General features: G+C 37.4%; 1 protein-coding gene across 1 annotated transcript in view; it reads left to right on the top strand.

Annotated features, from left to right (window-relative positions):
• Positions 1–18754, top strand: part of BMPR1B (bone morphogenetic protein receptor type 1B) — a gene marked incomplete at its 5' end in the record, with an annotated part of 107234 nt that overhangs the window by 65768 nt on the left and 22712 nt on the right. The window contains 4 exons of the mRNA XM_082837852.1: positions 8547–8643; positions 9691–9829; positions 16246–16438; positions 17208–17505. Of these exons, the coding sequence (XP_082693978.1) occupies positions 8547–8643; positions 9691–9829; positions 16246–16438; positions 17208–17505 (727 nt within the window). The remainder of the gene's footprint in view (positions 1–8546; positions 8644–9690; positions 9830–16245; positions 16439–17207; positions 17506–18754) is intronic.

The raw sequence follows: 18754 nt of genomic DNA, 5'->3' as shown, positions 1-18754 counted from the left end.
TTTTGTGGAGCCGGGGCAATGGTATAAATGGAAGTCCACATACCATTTACCTAATTATTTAAAACTCATAAACCAATGTAGAAGACTGGTAAATAAAATACTTTCTGTTAACCAAGCTTAACAAGAATATTTTCATAGTGATGAGGAACACCAGCTTGGCATTCAGAACGCTTGAACTACTTAGACTTATTCATTCCAGTGTGGGAGTGGGAGTGATTGGGAGCCCCGTTCTTGGTTCTGTCTGGCACTGGGAGAGGTCTCTCATGCATGCAGCTGGACACCTGTTTTGTGTCTGTCTCAGCCTGTTGGCAGTGATGCTGTCGGCTGGGAAAGTCTGAATCACTTACCGGGGTCCATACCACTGTGGCAGCCCCCATAGATGTTTCTCTGACTGGAGCTAATGTTGTGGCTAGACTGACCCGTGTGGTTCTTATTATCTAAAATGCACCTCAGCAGCCACTGTCAGAGAAATCTGAAAGATAAGATGTATTATTTGCAAGAACCAGAGGGTACACAGCACACCTGAGGGCCACACAGCAAGGTCACAGGCATGGGGGTGTGGGGACCTGGGGTTCTCCCTTTACTGGGGTCAAAGGTGGGGTGCCTAGGGTTTCACAGTTTCTCTTTTTATTGGCAAATTAATTAATTTTGAAAGTTGAGTTATGACTGAAATATAACATTATATTAGTTTCAGGTGTATAACATAATGACTTGATATTTGTATATGCTGCAAAAATCATCACCACAGTAAGTCTAGCTAACATTTGTCACCATACACGGTTACAAAAATATTGGCAAGTTTAAAACGTAAGAGTGGGAATTAGGGCACGGGAAGGGAAAAACAGAATTATTCAAGCGGTCAGTTATCCAGGGAACTTCACGGATGGGGTGACCTGCTTTCTTATCTGGTTGTTTTACTAGTAGTGTGTCATACAGCTGGCAATGTGCTTATTTGAGATAGATGTCTTTGCAACAGATGCCTCAGTAATCAGAAGCTTAATGTCAGGCACCCGCATTACAACACCCCAGCCCTCTGGTTTACGCTCTGCCCACATGTCTTGCCCCAGACACCCCTTGGCCACTGCTCGGTCACTCCTCAGGCCTTTGGGTAAGTACACCAGCTTCTTGGTCCACCCTCAGGGAGACAGGGGGCGTCATAGTTTCCAGACACAGGCCTGGGGCCATTTAGGTAGAATTCCAGACTTTGGGGCAACGGCCAGTGTTTTAAATGGAGAGCAGGATGGGACAAATTCTGGGTGGACACGTTGCCTGTGTTCTGCAGACCCCTGCTCAGTGGGAAGGGGCCCAGTTAAAGGGAGCCAGAGCAGGACCCTCTAAAGCTCAGGGCCTAGGTAACTGTGAATGGAGTGCTTGCTTACTGTGGCTCTTCTCTAAGTACCTTACATACACTGACTCATTTAATCCTCATAACAGCTCGGTAGGGAAAGCACCAGGAGCATCACCCCAGTTTCTCAGACATGCAGCTAAGGAATAGTGAGGTCAAGCACTGTGTGAAGGTTACACAGCTAAAGTAAGCACTGGAGATGGGAAATCGGCCTGTGACCTCATCTCCCTGAATTGTCTATAAAGAGCCTTAAATGACATTCTCAAAAAAAGAAAAAAGCGTTTATGTATCTAAGAGAAGACTCTAAGTAAGTAGTGATTAGCCATGTCACAAATAATCGATAAGCGAGATGATTACTTTGAAGCCTCCTGTTTATTATGTTTGCACAATTAGCATTTTCTCCATTCTTAGAATATGGTGTGAGAGGGTTGCTCCCTCTCTCTCTTGCACACACACTCTCTCTCCGCTCCTCCTCTCTCGTCCTCTTCCTTCTAATTTATCATTTATTAAGGCCCACTTACGGGCTTCCCTGGTGGCGTAGTGGCTGAGAGTCCGCCTGCCGATGCGGGGGACATGGGTTCGTGCCCCGGTCCGGGAGGATCCCACATGCCGCGGAGCGGCTGGGCCCGTGAGCCATGGCCGCTGAGCCTGCGCGTCCGGAGCCTGTGCTCCGCAACGGGAGAGGCCACAGCGGTGAGAGGCCCGCGTACCGCAAAAAAAAAAAAAAAAAAAAAGGCCCACTTACGTATTAATACTAGGCTAGTGGTTTTCAAACTTAGGTGCATCAGAATCACCTGGGGGGCTTATTAAAACACGGATTACTGGTCCCCACCTAGAGTTTCTGATTCAGTAGATCTGAGTGGACCCCAATGATTTGCCTTTCTAAGGAGTTTCCAGGTGATACTGATGATGTTGGTCCAGAGACCACACTTTAAGACCCCTGGGCTAGGCGTTGCCTGATAGATTGTTACATATTATTATAGTAGACTTCCTATAAACCTATGTGTCAAACTAGTACAAAGCAGACACTGTATTATTAAAAGATGAGAGGGTGAAAAAATCCAGCTCACCATTTTGTTGTTGTTCTTTTTTTCTTAATAGTAGCTTTTCTGAAAAAGTTAAATGATTAACCTTATCTCAAAACATCTGTATTACTAGGTGCTAAATAATAACAGGCTTAGGTGAGGTTCTGTTATTAGACATCAGAGAAGTACTAAGCGTAGGGGTAGATACCTACAAATAAACTGTCTTATTAAAAAATAAACAAGAAAACCTTTTCTACCGATCCAGAGTTTTTTCACTTTTTTTTCCAACTTAGATGCATTTAGCAGGAAATTAGAGATACAAAATCACATCCAACAAATATTTATCAATGTATATTTAGATCCTTGAAATTTTATTTGTCATCTTCTGTTTCAAAAAAAAGATGATGAAGAGTGACCAGAAAGCAGCGGAAATTCTTTTATGAATATTAGTTTTCCTTTTGCTTTGCTTATTCCATTTCAGCACCAGCAAAGCAGAATACCCTGGGACAATATTCTTTCTCCTGAAGGAAGAAATACGAAAAGTAATTAGATCAAATGCAGCACCTTCATTATAAACAATAAGATATGATTCGGGAAGCCCAGTCGCACTGCAGCTGGTGCAAAGAGGAGGGAGACAGGTCTGTTTTGATGGAGAGGTTTGTAGGGAGAAGTCGTGGTGCCCTGGTGTCTGGCTTCCTGCCTGCAGAATTAGTGCTGAAGGGGCACTGAGATGCTGGAAGGGATGATGTATGGTTCCAGCGTCACATGGTTTGACCAAGATATTGTGAGTTAAATGTTCTCTTGAAATGGTGTGTAGGCAAGAGAATTTGATGAGGTTTTTTTCCTCCTCCCAAATTACTTATTTTTGTTTAATTTTTTTTTTTCAAATGAGCACTTAAAGAAGTGAAAGACTGGTGTTGAAATGAACAGAAGCCCTTTGCTTTATTAAATGGGATCCTTAAATTTGGCTTTTACAAGAGCAAATAAAGTTCATATAATTTTTTTGAATACGTATAGTTTGTGTGTTTAAATATGGGAATTACTAGTATACGCTACATGTATACTTCATGGAAAATGTATCCAAAACAACTGTTTCTGTTTTGAAATAGGGTAATTTCAATGTAGTTTAAGTAAAATTATAATACAGGATTTCCAAAGCTAAACTTTACCTTATTATTTTCTTACTCCACTAAAAAATATATTCTGATCAGTTTACAGATTTGTTTAAAAATGCTATTGCTTAGCTTCGGGTATTGCCAATTACAAATTAAACTCAATAGGTAACAGGTATTTAATCAGTGAAACCGTCTCCCGTATTCTCTATAACACAGATAGGTTGAATATATGATAGCATCTAGAATGCAAAGGTCAGTTGCAGAATTTTCCTTCTGACACATATATTATGCTTGTGGCAGTATAAACCGGTACATGAGTCTGAGCCGAATTCCTGGCCAGGGAATAGCTCTTAACATTTCTGGAAATGTGCAGCTTCTAACTATTTTGGAAATTCTGGTTAACTTTGTATTTGGGATAGGTGAAAGAAATTTATAAATAATTAGACTTTTCCTTTCTCACTGAACACGGTAATCTGGATATAACAATTCTGTCTTAACTTCCTTTGTTACCAGAAAATATAATGCTAAATCTTTTTCTGCAGGAAAATAACTAGAATATTATGTCTCTGTTCTTATGGTGAATTTATTTCTAGATGTTACTGTAAGATGACATCCCAATATATGGTGAAGGTAAATTACTTTACAGTGTTGTTGGTTGACTAAAATCCTCTGACAAGAATATGCTTTTCAGGCACTTTGTGCTCTATTAATAGAAAGATGTCTCCAGTTTATCTGTGGTTATAACACTGAGAGCACATATAAAGATGTCTTTGGGCCATCGTATTTCCAAGACTCTTCCTAGCAATATGTTTTTTTATTTCTTATTGCAATTATGAGCTATCTTCTAGCCTTATAGAAACAGTCCTGGCATTTTAAGCAGTTGCAAACCAGTTAATTATCAGAGAGGAGACAAGTAATGACAGAATGCTGTTTTGTTAGGAAACCATTGGTGATTCTTACTTGCCTCTCAGAGTGAACCAGACTTCCCTAGAGAGTTCTCCATTCTGCTTCCCTGAACGGTTGGAGTGACAGCCAGGTAGAAATCTGCTGGCCTAGAGAGAACTGTGGGCTCTGTTCTTCTCCTGATATGTATCTGGAAGTGTTCGCTTTCCAAGACTCTGGCAGTGACTTGAATGTTTACATTGTTAATGCTCTGAGCACAGGTAATGGCAGATTAAAACATGACAGGCACGACCAACAGAAACAAAAGGCATATTGATACGGCTCCCTATTTATGACAAAAGACAAGGAGGCAGCAGGGGACAGGTTTATTGGGGCAAAGAAAAGGAAAATGGGAAGGTAATGCTAGCCTTTAAAAAAAGTGCTTGATGGTAAGGAGAAAATCCCTTAGATTCTTTCTGGTCTCATTGCTCTCATAAATCAGAAATCTAATATGATGAGTAATAAATATACTGTTCTTGGGCTTCCCTGGTGGCGCAGTGGTTGGGAGTCCGCCTGCCGATGCAGGGGACACGGGTTCGTGCCCCGGTCGGGGAAGATCCCACATGCCGCGGAGCGGCTGGGCCCGTGAGCCATGGCCGCTGAGCCTGTGCGTCCGGAGCCTGTGCTCCCCAACGGGAGAGGCCACAGCAGTGAGAGGCCCGCGTACCGAGAAAAAAATAAAATAAAATAAATACACTGTTCTTACGGTTCAGAGTGTTCTGCATTTACGTGGAAAAGTGAAAGTCGATGAGGCTGATAGTTTTTAGTAAAATTATATCACTTGAATGGAAAAGTGTTCTGTATTTCTATACGGAAAATATGTTGTGCATATGTAGTTAGTTACTCTAGTTTTGATAGAGTATCCGGCGTTCTCTTTGATTTTCTGCAAAATCAGGCTTTTTTGCTTTTGTTGTCCTTAAAATTGGAAATAGATTTTAAGCTGTTCGCAAGTGGCGTTATTTGCACCATGGCATTTGTATACATGCATGTGTACAAACGTTGTTAATTGCTCTCTCGCTGGCGGAGGTATTGTGCTCATTTTGGGTTATTGTTGACTTTGCCTATAACCCAGAGGAGTGGGGGAGGTAAGCAGGGAAATTTTACTAAGAAAATTCATTGTGTAAAATCTTAGCCCACATAATTTTAGGAGCTTACAAATTACTTTCAGGATTTCCTAAGCAACACTTTTTGGATAATGCCTGTGGTAATTATATATGATTCCTGTTGTTGTTAAAGGCTGAATGGCTCTTTGAATGTGTACTCCAGTAGATCACGGTCTTGAACTGTTTCTCTGCTCAATTGGCAGTGTTTCTGAATTTAATATAAAACTGCTTTTTAAAAAATGGTCTCTCATTTAGTCTTTTCAGATGCAGACAGACTACTTCCAGTAATATTTTACAAGTAGTGTAGATCATAAATAATTATTAAACACATATTTTAGACTGAGGAGTAAATCATAACATTAACCATCATAAGATTTGGAAGAGAAATTAGTATAAAAATCTGTGGATTTTAGTTTATAATAAATAATCCAAAGTTTCTCTGATAGATTTCACAGTAAGATTTATTTTCATTTCATGTGTTCATGTCACTTTCCTGATTTTGGTAATTGCATTGCCATTTGGTAAGACAATGTCCTTGTTCTTAGGAAGTTCACTCTGAAGTGTTTATGGGTGGAGACATTATGTCTGTAACTTCAGATGATGCACAGAGTATACATACATATAAATAAATAAATATGAATACAAACATGTACATATACATATCTTTATATATAGAGAGGGAGATAGGCACACACATACATACTGAGAGAGCAAGAGAATTATAAAGTAAATATGGTAAAATTTTAAAAATGAAAACCCTCTAAAGGGCATATTGGAGTCCTTTATCCTTACAGGTTTTCTATAAGACTGAGATTATTTCAGAATAATTAAGACATATATTCACATTGATGGTAAAAAAGAAACCTGTAATCTTTTTTAAAGGGTACTTTGACAACATGTATGAAAAACCTTAAAATATATATCCTTCAAAGTAATAATTCTACTTCTTCAAATCTAGATTAAGAAAATAATCATTGACATGTACAGTGATGTATGTGTAAGAATGTTCATCACAGAATTTTATGTATCACAGCAAAGATGTATTGTAGCAAAATCTTTGCAATCTCCTAAATATACATCATCAGAAGACTGACTTTCTAATTAGGATGTGTCTGTATGTGTAATCTTTGAAACTCATTTTGCAGAAAAATTTTTATTGTTTTGGAAAATGTTTACAATATTATAAATGAAAACGATCTAGGTACAAGGCAATTCTAATGATTTTTTCCCCAGATTTTTTATTTGTGGTGAAATATACATAACGTAAAGTTTACCATCTTAATCACTTTCAAGTGTACAGTTCAGTGATATTAAATATGTTTATAATGTTATACAGCCATAACCACCATCCATCTCTATAGCTGTGTTCATCTTGTAGAACTGAAACTCTTACCCATTAAATACTAACTTCCCCCATCTCTCCTCCCCACAACCCCTGGCAACTACCATTCTTCTTTTTGTCTTTCTCGTTTTGACTTCTCTAAGTATCTCATATAAGTGGAGTGTTTGTCTTTTTGTGACTGGCTTGTTTCACTTAGCACAATGTCCTTAAGGTTCATTCATGTTGTAATATATGTCAGAATCTCTTTCCTTTTAAGGCTAAACCATGCCTTATGTATATACCACATTTTGCTTATCCATTCATATGTCAGTGGACACTTGGGTTTCTTCCATGTTTTAGCTGTTGTGAATAATACAGCTATGGGCATGGGTGTATACAATGCCTTTTTGTGAACTATTTTGTTCATGCACTTTTTTTTTGTTCATTGAAATGGTACTGGAAAGGCATACACTAAAATGTTAGCAGTAATTTTTGTAAATAGTGAGGTGGTGGCAATTTTATTTATTTTATTTTAGTTAGTTGGTGCTTTTCAGTTTTTCTTCAGGGAACGTATAATACTTTTGAATGAAAAAAAGAAATTTACATTTAGTGGGGTAAGGTCCCCAGCCAAAATGTTTAGGTAGCCGTACCATTAAAAGTATACAGCACAGTTGGAAAACATCTTGTTTGTCGGTAACCAAAGCCATAAATTACAATACCTTTTAACATTAAATAGCAGTAATCACTCTCTCAAGGATGTATGGTGCCCTTCATAAGAACGGTGCTAGTTCTATTACTAGGTAAGTGCACCAGGTTTTCAGTCAGTTTCCTCAAAATACATTCCAGAGACTACCTGCATATAAATCACCTGGGATGGTTGTAAAAAAGAAAAAATATACTTTGAATAAAAATCTCTGGGGTTGAAGTCAGTAAATATGCATCTGTATAAAGCTCTCCAGGTCATTCTTATTTTTACAACATTTGAAAACTCATGCCGTAATATTATAAATCTTATTTGTCAGGAACTGGAGTTAAAACAGCGTGAATACTGTTTAATAATTTGTTCTTTGAAAGGATCACACAGTAATTCTTTGAGTGGAACATACCCATTCTTTTAAAATAGGATGCCGTTTATGAAAAATTAAGCTATGTGTTTTTGAAGGGCATCTTTGTTTAAAGTAATGCAAATCACGTATTCTATTTATTTGGCAATATTTGAGGAATTCTGATCCTTTGTATCCATCATAGGATTTCGTTGGTTTTTATGTACAATGAATATAAATTTGTTTTTTTATCCAAATTCATGATATAGAGTGCTCCAGAAACCACATGAGAAAAAGCTGTAAACGCATCAGCTGGATCTGAAATAAAGATGAACAACCTGCTTATATTTTAGGGGTATTGATCCATTTACATTTATTTATATCCTGTGCTTTTATCCTATGTCAAACCTATTCCTTCCAGAGAAGAAGAAATGCATGCTCTTGAAGTGAGTGGCTAGATGAACAATGATTCATGTTACTCAGACTTATTTAATTTAGAGAGTATATATATATATATATATTTCTTATCAGTCAGCAGATTAAAAGGACCTCTCAAATCTTGCACATGGAGCAGCAAGCACTTTTAGGAAAGTGCTTTTAAATGAAAATAATATCTGTATCATGGCTCTTTTTACTTTATTTTTAATTTCAGATTTTGTTGATGGACCTGTACACCACAAGGCCTTACTTATATCTGTGACTGTCTGTAGTTTGCTCTTGGTCCTTATCATTTTATTCTGTTACTTCAGGTAAGCTTCTAACATGTAGGTATAGAATTTTGAGTTTATAATATCATTCTCATACTCTTCTACCTGTTGACATTTTTTACCACAGCTTTCCTTGACCTAATTAGATCTTAGATTTCACTGATAATATCAGTTACTATTGATAAGTATTTGTCCTAATGAAGCTATTAATAGATACCTATCTCATTTCTGCTTCAGATATCAAAACCACCCAGAAAAATTTTCATCCCTAGGAAATTTATGGTAGCTAGGAAATTCAGCAACTAGTTGCTAGTGAGGTTTGACTCAAAGCAGAGAAATGACCATGGTGAACTTAGAATTGCTTTAGTAATTCCTTATTTTGTGAGCTAACAATATCCTCTTAGCACTGAAAGATTTTAAAGATAATTTATAGATCAATTATTAAAATATGTTCAGTTATTAAATTACAGTATGGTCATTACAAATTATTTTCAGTCACCTAAGAACTCATTTTCTACTTTGTGAAATATCAAGGACCTTTAAATTCTTATCATTGGCTTTTTGTAATAGTAATTTAGGTTACTTTTCTACAAGTAGGAGTTGATTCAAATAACATCATTTCTAATTGAAGGCATAATTATTGATAAAAGTTTTTAAAGTTTCAATTTATCTCATTTATCTATACATTGCCTTGGATGAGAAAATTGTAATGTGTTTTGTAAACCAAAAATTTGCCTCTGTAGTTGATCAGGGACCTTATAAGAAAAGATTTTAGGGAATGAATATTGGAACTGTATAGAAACATTAATGGAATGTAGCCTGCTTGGATATATGCATTTGATAGGAATAGAGAAGAAAAATCATATGTGGTTGTGAGTGAGTAAAAACATGTAGTTTACTTTAAAATATAGGTTAGAAGAGTAATTACGATTTTGTGCTGGAAATCATAACTAAGGGTAATAAATACTGAGCATCTAATCTTGTATTATGTGCAAAGATAAAACCTGCTGTGGTTACTGTTTTATCTGCATGTTTGCCACTATCATTGCAATCCAGTGTCTAACATTATGTTTCTTTGTGCATCTTCAGGTATAAAAGACAAGAAACCAGACCTCGGTACAGCATTGGATTAGAACAGGATGAAACTTACATTCCTCCTGGAGAATCCCTGAGAGACTTAATTGAGCAGTCTCAGAGCTCAGGAAGCGGCTCAGGCCTCCCTCTGCTGGTATGAGAAGAACATACCTTGAATTTAAAGGAAATGTATTCTGAGAGGAAATGTCAATAACTGCTGGGTTTCATTTTACTGAAACAGATAGGGCAGTGGACAAAGAGAAAGCTCTCTGCAGTCAGTCAGACATCAGATCTCAGATACAGGGTTTCCTGATAACATTTTGACATATTGGGGGTGAGGTCATTGTTCTTTAATGTAAGTGTATGGTTGCAATCCAGACCCTCAGATGTTCTGATAAAGAGCAGATTAGAAAACATTCAGTATGGGACCATCTTCCCTCTGTTTTCAGTAAGGATAACATTACTGCACTTTGGCCTGGCTTTTGAAGGCAAAAGTATTACAACCAAATGGGATCTGAGTACTTCTACAAGAGAAGAAGGCTGCATCTCAGCTGGAGGGTTTATGTTTCAGGGTGAAGCCCTGGCTTTTCCATTCAGGAGAGTTTTAATTTTCTGATGGTCAACACTGCCAACTTGGAAGAAAATATATACTGAACCCAAGGCACTTGCTTTAATGAGAAAAGCATTTGGTTACTTTATGGACCATGCAAAAAGATTGTTGGGACTTGGAATGGAAATAACAATATCCATGAGAAATATTTTCCTTTTTAAACTCTTAAGACTGATTTTCCTAATCTTTATTGTCTGGTTCTGACTTTGGATATCTTGTTTACTTGATTCTTTTGGTGACCTTTTATTTAGTACTAAAAGTAACTAAAAAAAAATCTCAAGCCAAGAATTTATTTTATAACTCTTTTTATTTTTAACATCCAAAAAGCTGTATACATTTATAACTTGAAGAGTTTGGAGGTGAGTACACATCTGTGAAGCCATCACCACAGTCTAGGCCATGAACATATCCATCACCTCCAAAACTTTCCTCCTGCCCCATTCATTCATTTATTATTATTATTATTTTATGATAAGAACACAACATAAGGGACTTCCCTGGTGGTACAGTGGTTAAGAGTCCACCTGCCAATGCAGGGGACACGGGTTCGAGCCCTGGTCCGGGAAGATCCCACATGCCACGGAGCAACTAAGCCCGTGCGTCACAACTACTGAGGCTGCGTTCTAGAGCCCATGCGCCACAACTACTGAAGCCTGTGTGCCTAGAGCCCATGCTCCGCAACAAGAGATGCCACCACAATGAGAAGCCCGTGCACAGCAACAAAGAGTAGTCCCCGCTCGCCACAGGTAGAGAAGGCCCACGCAGCAACGAAGACCCAACGCAGCCAAAAAATAAATAAAATTATTTTAAAAACCCCACACAACGTAAGATCTAATCTCTTAGCTCTTAGCAAAATTTAAAAAATACAATACACCCATAATAGAGGTGTTAGCTAACACTACTGTGATAATCATATCACAATATATAAATATATCAAATCAACACATTGTATACCTTAAACTTACAAAATGTTATATGTCAATTGTGTCTAAAAATAAAGTTAGTGTCAGCTTTTAGCTCTGAACTAGGAAGAAGAGTATACAATACAGTATTGTTAACTGTAGATACTGTGCTGTACAGTAGATCTCTAGGACTTATTCACCTTGCATAACTGAAACTCTACTCTTCGACTAGTACCTCCCCTGGAGGTGATAAACCAGACAGAAAACCACTTGTGAAGTAGTCACTATGACCAAACCAGTGCTACTTAGGATGTAAGTTTTTTTTTTTTTAAACCTACATGTAAAAGTTCTTATCAAATTGCTTGCCTTTTCATTCTTAGAATTTAACTCATATATAGCAAATCTCATTCTTATATTTAAAAATGTTTTATTACACTTCTTTTTCAAGTACAGATATTAAAATCCCTTTTGATATTAATCAATCAGATACGCTGTTAGAATTGAAGACTACCTGTTTTCCTCCTTCTAGACCTTTTTTTTTTTTTTTTTTTTTTTTTTGGTGCGGTACGTGGGCCTCTCACCGCTGCAGCCTCTCCCACTGCGGAGCACAGGCTCAGCGGCCATGGCTCACGGGCCCAGCCGCTCCGCGGCACGTGGGATCCTCCCGGACCGGGGCATGAACCCGCGTCCCCTGCATCGGCAGGCGGACTCTCAACCACTGCGCCACCAGGGAAGCCCCCTATTAACTCTTTTACTTCCCTGGATAACACATTCTAAAATCTAGTAGTGGTTATGGGTCTTCTTTCTTAGCTTGGTGAGCACAACATCCCTCTCCTCCCACCTCTTCCCCACCTGCTTCTTGAGCTCTAGCATCAGCCTTGAGTAATTGTTTCGAAAATACAACGTGTTTTTAAAATCCATGCCTTTGCAAATGTAATGTCTTTCTGGAGAGTTCCTCAGACTATGGCTCAAGGCTTACCCCATGTTTTATCTCTGTGACAGATTAGCCCAGACTGAGCCAGTCTGTTTAACTTCTGTCTTAACAGTTTGCTTACTGTACCAGTGTAGCAGTTTAAAATAACATTGTAATTGGTGTTAGTGTACCTGTGTCTTTAGGTAGACTCTCATCTCTTTGGGGTGGAGACTACATTTTTTCACTTTGTATCCTTAGTAGCATACCTGAGTGATTAAAGAGGCTGCTCAGTAATTTGTTTTTTCCACTCCAACTTTTAATATCTGTGAAAACTATAATATCTTTCTTCTGTAATCTAGACACCAAAAAAACCCAGCATTTGACTATTAACTGGTCCAGTCCTGGCCAGACTCTCATTTAATCCTCATAGCAGCTGTGAGGTAGTACTAGAAAGGTATCCCTGTATCACACAGCAGGGGGCATAGGCCCCTGACTTGGGCCAACTGGTTAATATGTGGAGAAGCCAGGATTCAAACCCAGATGATCTGCCTGTAGAATCTGTGCTCTTCATGTTTGTGAACCAAATATTAAATAAAACAAAGAATTGCGTTTGATAGCAACAGGATGGGAAGAAGGATCCTGTCAAACTCAGTTTAGTGCGGGGAAATTCTCAGTATTACAGATTTAAGATCCTGTTTGAAGATTTGATTTTTAAGATAAACAATGCAGAAATGCACAATAGTCTCTCTGCATATTAATTCTGATTTGTGGTTTATTTCATTAACGTAAAGGGAAAGTTCATGCCATGTGTATAAACACATACTTGGACCTAATATTTGCCAAGTGACTTTGTATATAAATCCTTTAAGGGAGGAATATCATAGGGTGGTTGTAAGAATTAAGATAGTTTGCCTGCCATATATATATATATATATATAAAGATAAATATACATATACAGATATATAAACAAATATACATATATAAAAATAAACATACATACTCATACATAAATAAATATACATATATAAATAAATATACATATATATAAATAAATATACACACATATATAAATAAATATACATATATATAAATAAACATACACATACATAAATAAATAAATAGATATATAAACATGCCTGGCACATTTAATACATACATAGTATACGCTCAGTAAATAGTAACTCTATTATTATTTATTTATACCCTATTTATCTGACCTTGTAAAGGAACAAAAGGTGAAGTAAATTGTCTAACTGAACATCAAACCTCTTAGTTGAGGAATCTTTCGTGAAAAATATTTCCAATATGTATAATTAAGTCAGCCTTACTAAGCAAAGTATTTTAAACAGTATATTTGTGTGTAGGGGTGTGTGTGTTTTGTTAATTCAGGGACATGTAGAGAGCACAGAGCATTACTTACAACTACATGGTTTTTAGTGTCCATCGTGTACACGGGCTTAACCGTTAGACAATATCAGATAGCTGATCACTAGATAAGAGGACATTTCTGAAATAGTGATAACTCCTTATAATCCTTATACAGCTAATTGTACCCATTTTGTATGAAATAATTCTTCTCTTTTTGGAATCACAATTATAGTGATGTTTTTTATTTATACAATCTAACTTTCAAAATTGATATCTAACAATGTAATACAGAGGGAAAGTTTAAGTACAGAAAGACCTGAAACATTAACTAAATGAAATAAAAACTCAAATAACATAGTTAAAACATTTTTCAAATTACATTTTCAGGTCCATAGATGTTATAATAAATCTCAAAATATAAGTATATTTTAAATTTCTGAATATAATTTAGTGAGACTTTTTATCTTTGAGATAAGTTGTTCCTATTCTTGTGAGCATTGCCAATTCCAACTATGCTTTCATGAAATTAATTATATATGTTATCATTAGAAAAGAAGTGGATATAAAGCTGTTTGTTAGGAAATGTTCTGTAGATTTACGTAAGTACTGCTTTGTAACATCTATAAATTAGTAATATTTCTTTAATAAATGTAGGAAGTCTCCTCAAGTCAATAATTTAACTACTTACGGATTTGGCTCTCAACTGCTTAGTGCCCTTGACGCTTCTGTTCCCTTATTTAGGAATGGAAATGTGCTGAAGGTTTCCTCACAGAGCCTTTCTGACTCCTAAAGGGAGGAAGGCTGCTCTTCATACATACTTCCTCATTTCCTTCAGGCTGAGTGGCTAAATGGCATGTCAGTAATGCTTTTATTTTTTAATTCTTCTTTCACAGGAAAAGAAAAAAGGACTTTATCTTGTCCCCAAAAGCTTTCAGTCTGATATTAGTGCTGGTAATGGTTCTGGCAATGGATAGCATTACCTCTTGAATTGATAAAATCGTCCATTATGCAAAAACAGAGCACATCCCAGCTGATAGACATCTGTGGTAGGCAGAATACTGGCCCCCCCAAAATGTCCATGTCCTAATCCCTAGAATCTGTTATTTTACATGGTAAAGGGGAACGAAGGTTGCTTATCAGCTGTCCTTGAAGTGAGATTATTCTGGATTATCTAGGTGGACTCAGTATAATTACATGGCCCTTAAAAGTGCAAATACAGAAAGAAACACTTTGGGTTTACTTGATGCAAAGCATGTCTCTGCGAAGAGTACATCCCAATTTTCGGACCAGGTCTTATGAGAGTTCTATGTTAGATTCTTTATATAGGTCTCCCAAATTATGTAAATGGTCACCAATACTTAGCCCCTTCAGTCATGGAGTTCTTAAAACATTTAAGCAGAGGTAGAATGAAGATCATGTGTAAAGAGACTTACAACCTTTATGCCGTTTAGCTCTCCTATTTTCCTTCTCTTTGTCTCTGCTGCACTCTCTAATTCTTCAGAGCTGCCTCACAGTTTAACTTTCTCCCCAGCTCTAATCGGCTGTTTTACGTCTCCATTTTACATTTCTTGTTATGACAACTCTTCCAGCTCAAAGTATAATTTTCAGTAATTTCTTACTGCTTCCTTGTATTTCATTCCGTCTCCTATTTCTTCACACACCTCATGTAGTGTTCTTGGAATTTGTATCTGAAAATTCCAGCGTCTGTAATCCGAAGGGGTTAAATCTGCTTGGGTTGTTTCTCCTGCCTCTCATTTGCAGTGGCTGTTTCCTTTTGTTTTAAGGCGTTTCACTCTGTAGGATCTTCTCTTTCTCTTTCCTTTCTTTCTCTCCCTCCATTTTCTTCTCTTCCTTCTCTCCTTCTCCCCCCAACCCCACCTTGGGGATTTCCTTTATTTCCTTGTGAGCCCAGCAATGCGTTATCAGTGTTTTGTTTCTTATATTTTATCCACGATCAAAGTTGTATGGTGGCAAGAGCTCCTTTAGAGCATCTAGTATCTCACCATAGTGGTGGAGTGAAACGTATTCTGCAAATGATTTCCTCAAGAGAGGATTTGTATTTGCTTTTGCAGGGAGCCATGGTGATGGTGTGCTACCAACCTAGGGCAAATTTGGTACCATTCAGTGGTTCCGGCTTAATGCTAAAGCCCAGGGTTCAGTTTCTCTAATTTTAAAGGGGTCAAAGTTCATATTCTAGATCTCAGTGCTGGTATTATTCTTTGTCCAGACAGCAACCTGGCTTTTGAATATGCTGCTGAATGCTTATCTATCCCTGCTCTGGTCTTAACTCTGTCCTTCCTCTTTTCCTCCCTCCCTCCATTCCTCCCTGCTCAGAGATTTCCTTTCTTTCTGTGTGTGCCCAACAGTGCATTACATTTTTCTTTGGTTGTATTTTATCCAAACATATAGTGACATGATTCCCTTCAGAGTATCTAGTATCCCACTATAGTGGTAGAAGTGAAAAGTATTGTGTTCTGCCAATTACTGTGAACCCATTCAGGTTTTTTCTCTGTGAAAATAATAATAGGTAGAGTAAAATACTTAATAATTTGGAAGCAATACTTCAAACACTCAAAATCCACATTCAATTTCAAATACATTTAAAAGAGGACAGCATAAATTAGTAAGTAAATGCAAATAAGTTGTCTCTGTAAAGAAAAACTACTGGCTAAATATATTTTACATGCGTTTCTTCTCCGGAGGGAAAAAAAAAAAACAGATTAAACAAAGCTGTTGTGCTGTGAATACACTAACAATGTGTTTTGGGATTTAACAGGTCCAGAGGACTATAGCTAAGCAGATTCAGATGGTGAAACAGATTGGAAAAGGGCGCTATGGGGAAGTTTGGATGGGAAAGTGGCGTGGCGAAAAGGTAGCTGTGAAAGTGTTCTTCACCACAGAGGAAGCCAGCTGGTTCCGAGAGACAGAAATATATCAGACAGTGTTGATGAGGCATGAAAACATTTTGGGTGAGTAAAAGTCTGTATACAGTGTTCAGGGTTTCCTAGCTTTCCTCTCTTTTTCTGTTAACATCTGCATATTAACTCATCTGTGTAGACCTGTTATGAAATATATAGACATTTTCCTCTTGGCATGAGCCCAAGAACGTCATATGCTTCTAATGGGAGACCTCGCAGGAGGAGTGACTAAGGCACTTCTGTGAATGAACGGTGGGTTGGAAATGGAACATGTTCAAAAAGCTTTTTCTTCCGGGACAGGAAATGCAAAACCAGAATTTCTTAAGGTTTCTTAGGGATTGAAGGAGCACATTTTTGCCTAAGTGCTGTGAAAAGTTATGGGAATTTTATCTGCAGGGTTTATTTATTTTATTTATCCTTTTTATTTTCTCAAGTTAGAAATGATCTAGCTGGATCGTTCAAGTAGAAAGAGTATAAGCTAATCATGGAGTGTGTGCCTGTTTTGTAAACAGTGTCTTATGTATAACTGTAATACCAGGAACTATTTACTGTTAACCTCAAGATCATTTAAATATCAACTGCTGATTAGAAAGGGATCCTGTTTTCAGATACAAACTCTTAGTGTTTCTCCACTCCTGCTGTTTTGATGGCCTCTGATTGGTATTAGTGATTTAATACTGTCATAGGCACAATCAGAAAACTGAATGAAATGCCAAACAAAAGACACCTATGACAAAGAGTGATAGTTGAACAAAATAATTATCCTGATAATATTCAGAAAACACATAGCACCAACCCTTTTTGTCTTTTTTCCTTGTAGGGTTCATTGCTGCAGATATCAAAGGAACGGGGTCCTGGACCCAGTTGTACCTAATCACAGATTATCATGAAAATGGTTCCCTCTATGATTACCTGAAGTCCACCACCCTAGATACTAAGTCGATGCTGAAGTTAGCCTATTCTTCTGTCAGTGGCCTATGTCACTTACACACCGAAATCTTTAGTACTCAAGGCAAACCAGCAATTGCCCATCGAGATCTGAAAAGTAAGAACATCCTGGTGAAGAAAAATGGAACTTGCTGTATAGCCGATCTGGGCTTGGCTGTTAAATTTATTAGGTTAGTATCAAATGTGAACAACAAATATACGTTTTACGGTTCTTTTCTATCACTTTTTACAGATGATACATTTTGTAGCTCAGGGCTTTTAGGATATTTAGTGGAGGAGAAATTTTATTAATTTTGACTTTTCTGTGGAGGGAAGAAGAAGAAACATTTTCTTTACAACATATAAACAGTGTTTGGGTCAGTCCTACTGTTTCTAAGCTCGTCAGTGACCTGACTTCAAGACAGTGTTCACATAGGTTTGAGCTGTCATGAAGCTATTTAGAAAAGAGGCAGCTCATGTCCGGGATTGTGTGGTCAGAATTCTGCATAACATTTGTAAGTAGGGAAAGGTTTCAGGAAAGAGCTCCAGATTATATAGTGATAAAGGTGATTTTTATATGATATAAGAAAGATAACTTGCATAGATATTCTATGAGAAATGTTAAAAACTAATAAGCAACACACTGCCAGTGTTCAGCACTATTTTACAATAGCTTCTGTGGGATGGGGAGGAAAGCCCCATGGTTGAGGCTCTGTTTTGCTTACCTTTGCTCTATTCATAGCAACTCCTTTGATCTTGTAGATGATGTAATTAGAAGAAATGTTTCTTCTGCTTTGAAAACAAAATGAGTTTGCAAACCACAAGAATAGAGGGATCATCATACCACCTACCTTTTTAAAATGTCAGTTTAGACTTAGCCTTTATTAAATTGTTGGACCCTCTTATGGCTTTTTTTCCCAAAAGACTCTAGAATATAGAGAAGGGTTCAAAGGAAACGCCATGGCAAAGAATAAAACTCACGAGAAAGGACTAATGGATTGGTATTTTCACCCAGAATTGAAGACTGAGGAGTGATAAAAACGATAGGTCCCAACTATATGAAGGTCTTCACCATTTAGAGGATGGCAGATGGAAGTTCTCAGTCTTTAAAAGCAAAGCAGGAGGAAATGCTTCAGACTGTAGATTTAAGTTAGAAATATGAATTGCCTGCCAATAAAGATCATTAAATTCTCTCTCTTCTGAATTATTTTTTCTGACCTTTTTCAAGTCTCCTCTACCAAAAAAATTTCCCATGATGCTTCTCAAATTACCAGCCTTTCTCCTTTCCTCCCTTGTTCAATTTCTCAGGAGTTCCAAAGAGTAATCTGCTTTCACAGTCTAGTACTTCATGATATTTTACAGTTTGGCTTCTGCTCTGTTTTCTCCCGAAGCTCCTTTACTGAGGGACAGCGTTGGTTTTGTCACCAGAAGCCTTTCTTC

Source organism: Leucopleurus acutus (genome assembly GCF_964270905.1).
Source record: "Leucopleurus acutus genome assembly, chromosome: 4".
Taxonomy (NCBI): domain Eukaryota; kingdom Metazoa; phylum Chordata; class Mammalia; order Artiodactyla; family Delphinidae; genus Leucopleurus; species Leucopleurus acutus.
Note: the sequence above shows the minus strand (reverse complement) of the source record. Positions and strands in the feature narration are given on the sequence as shown.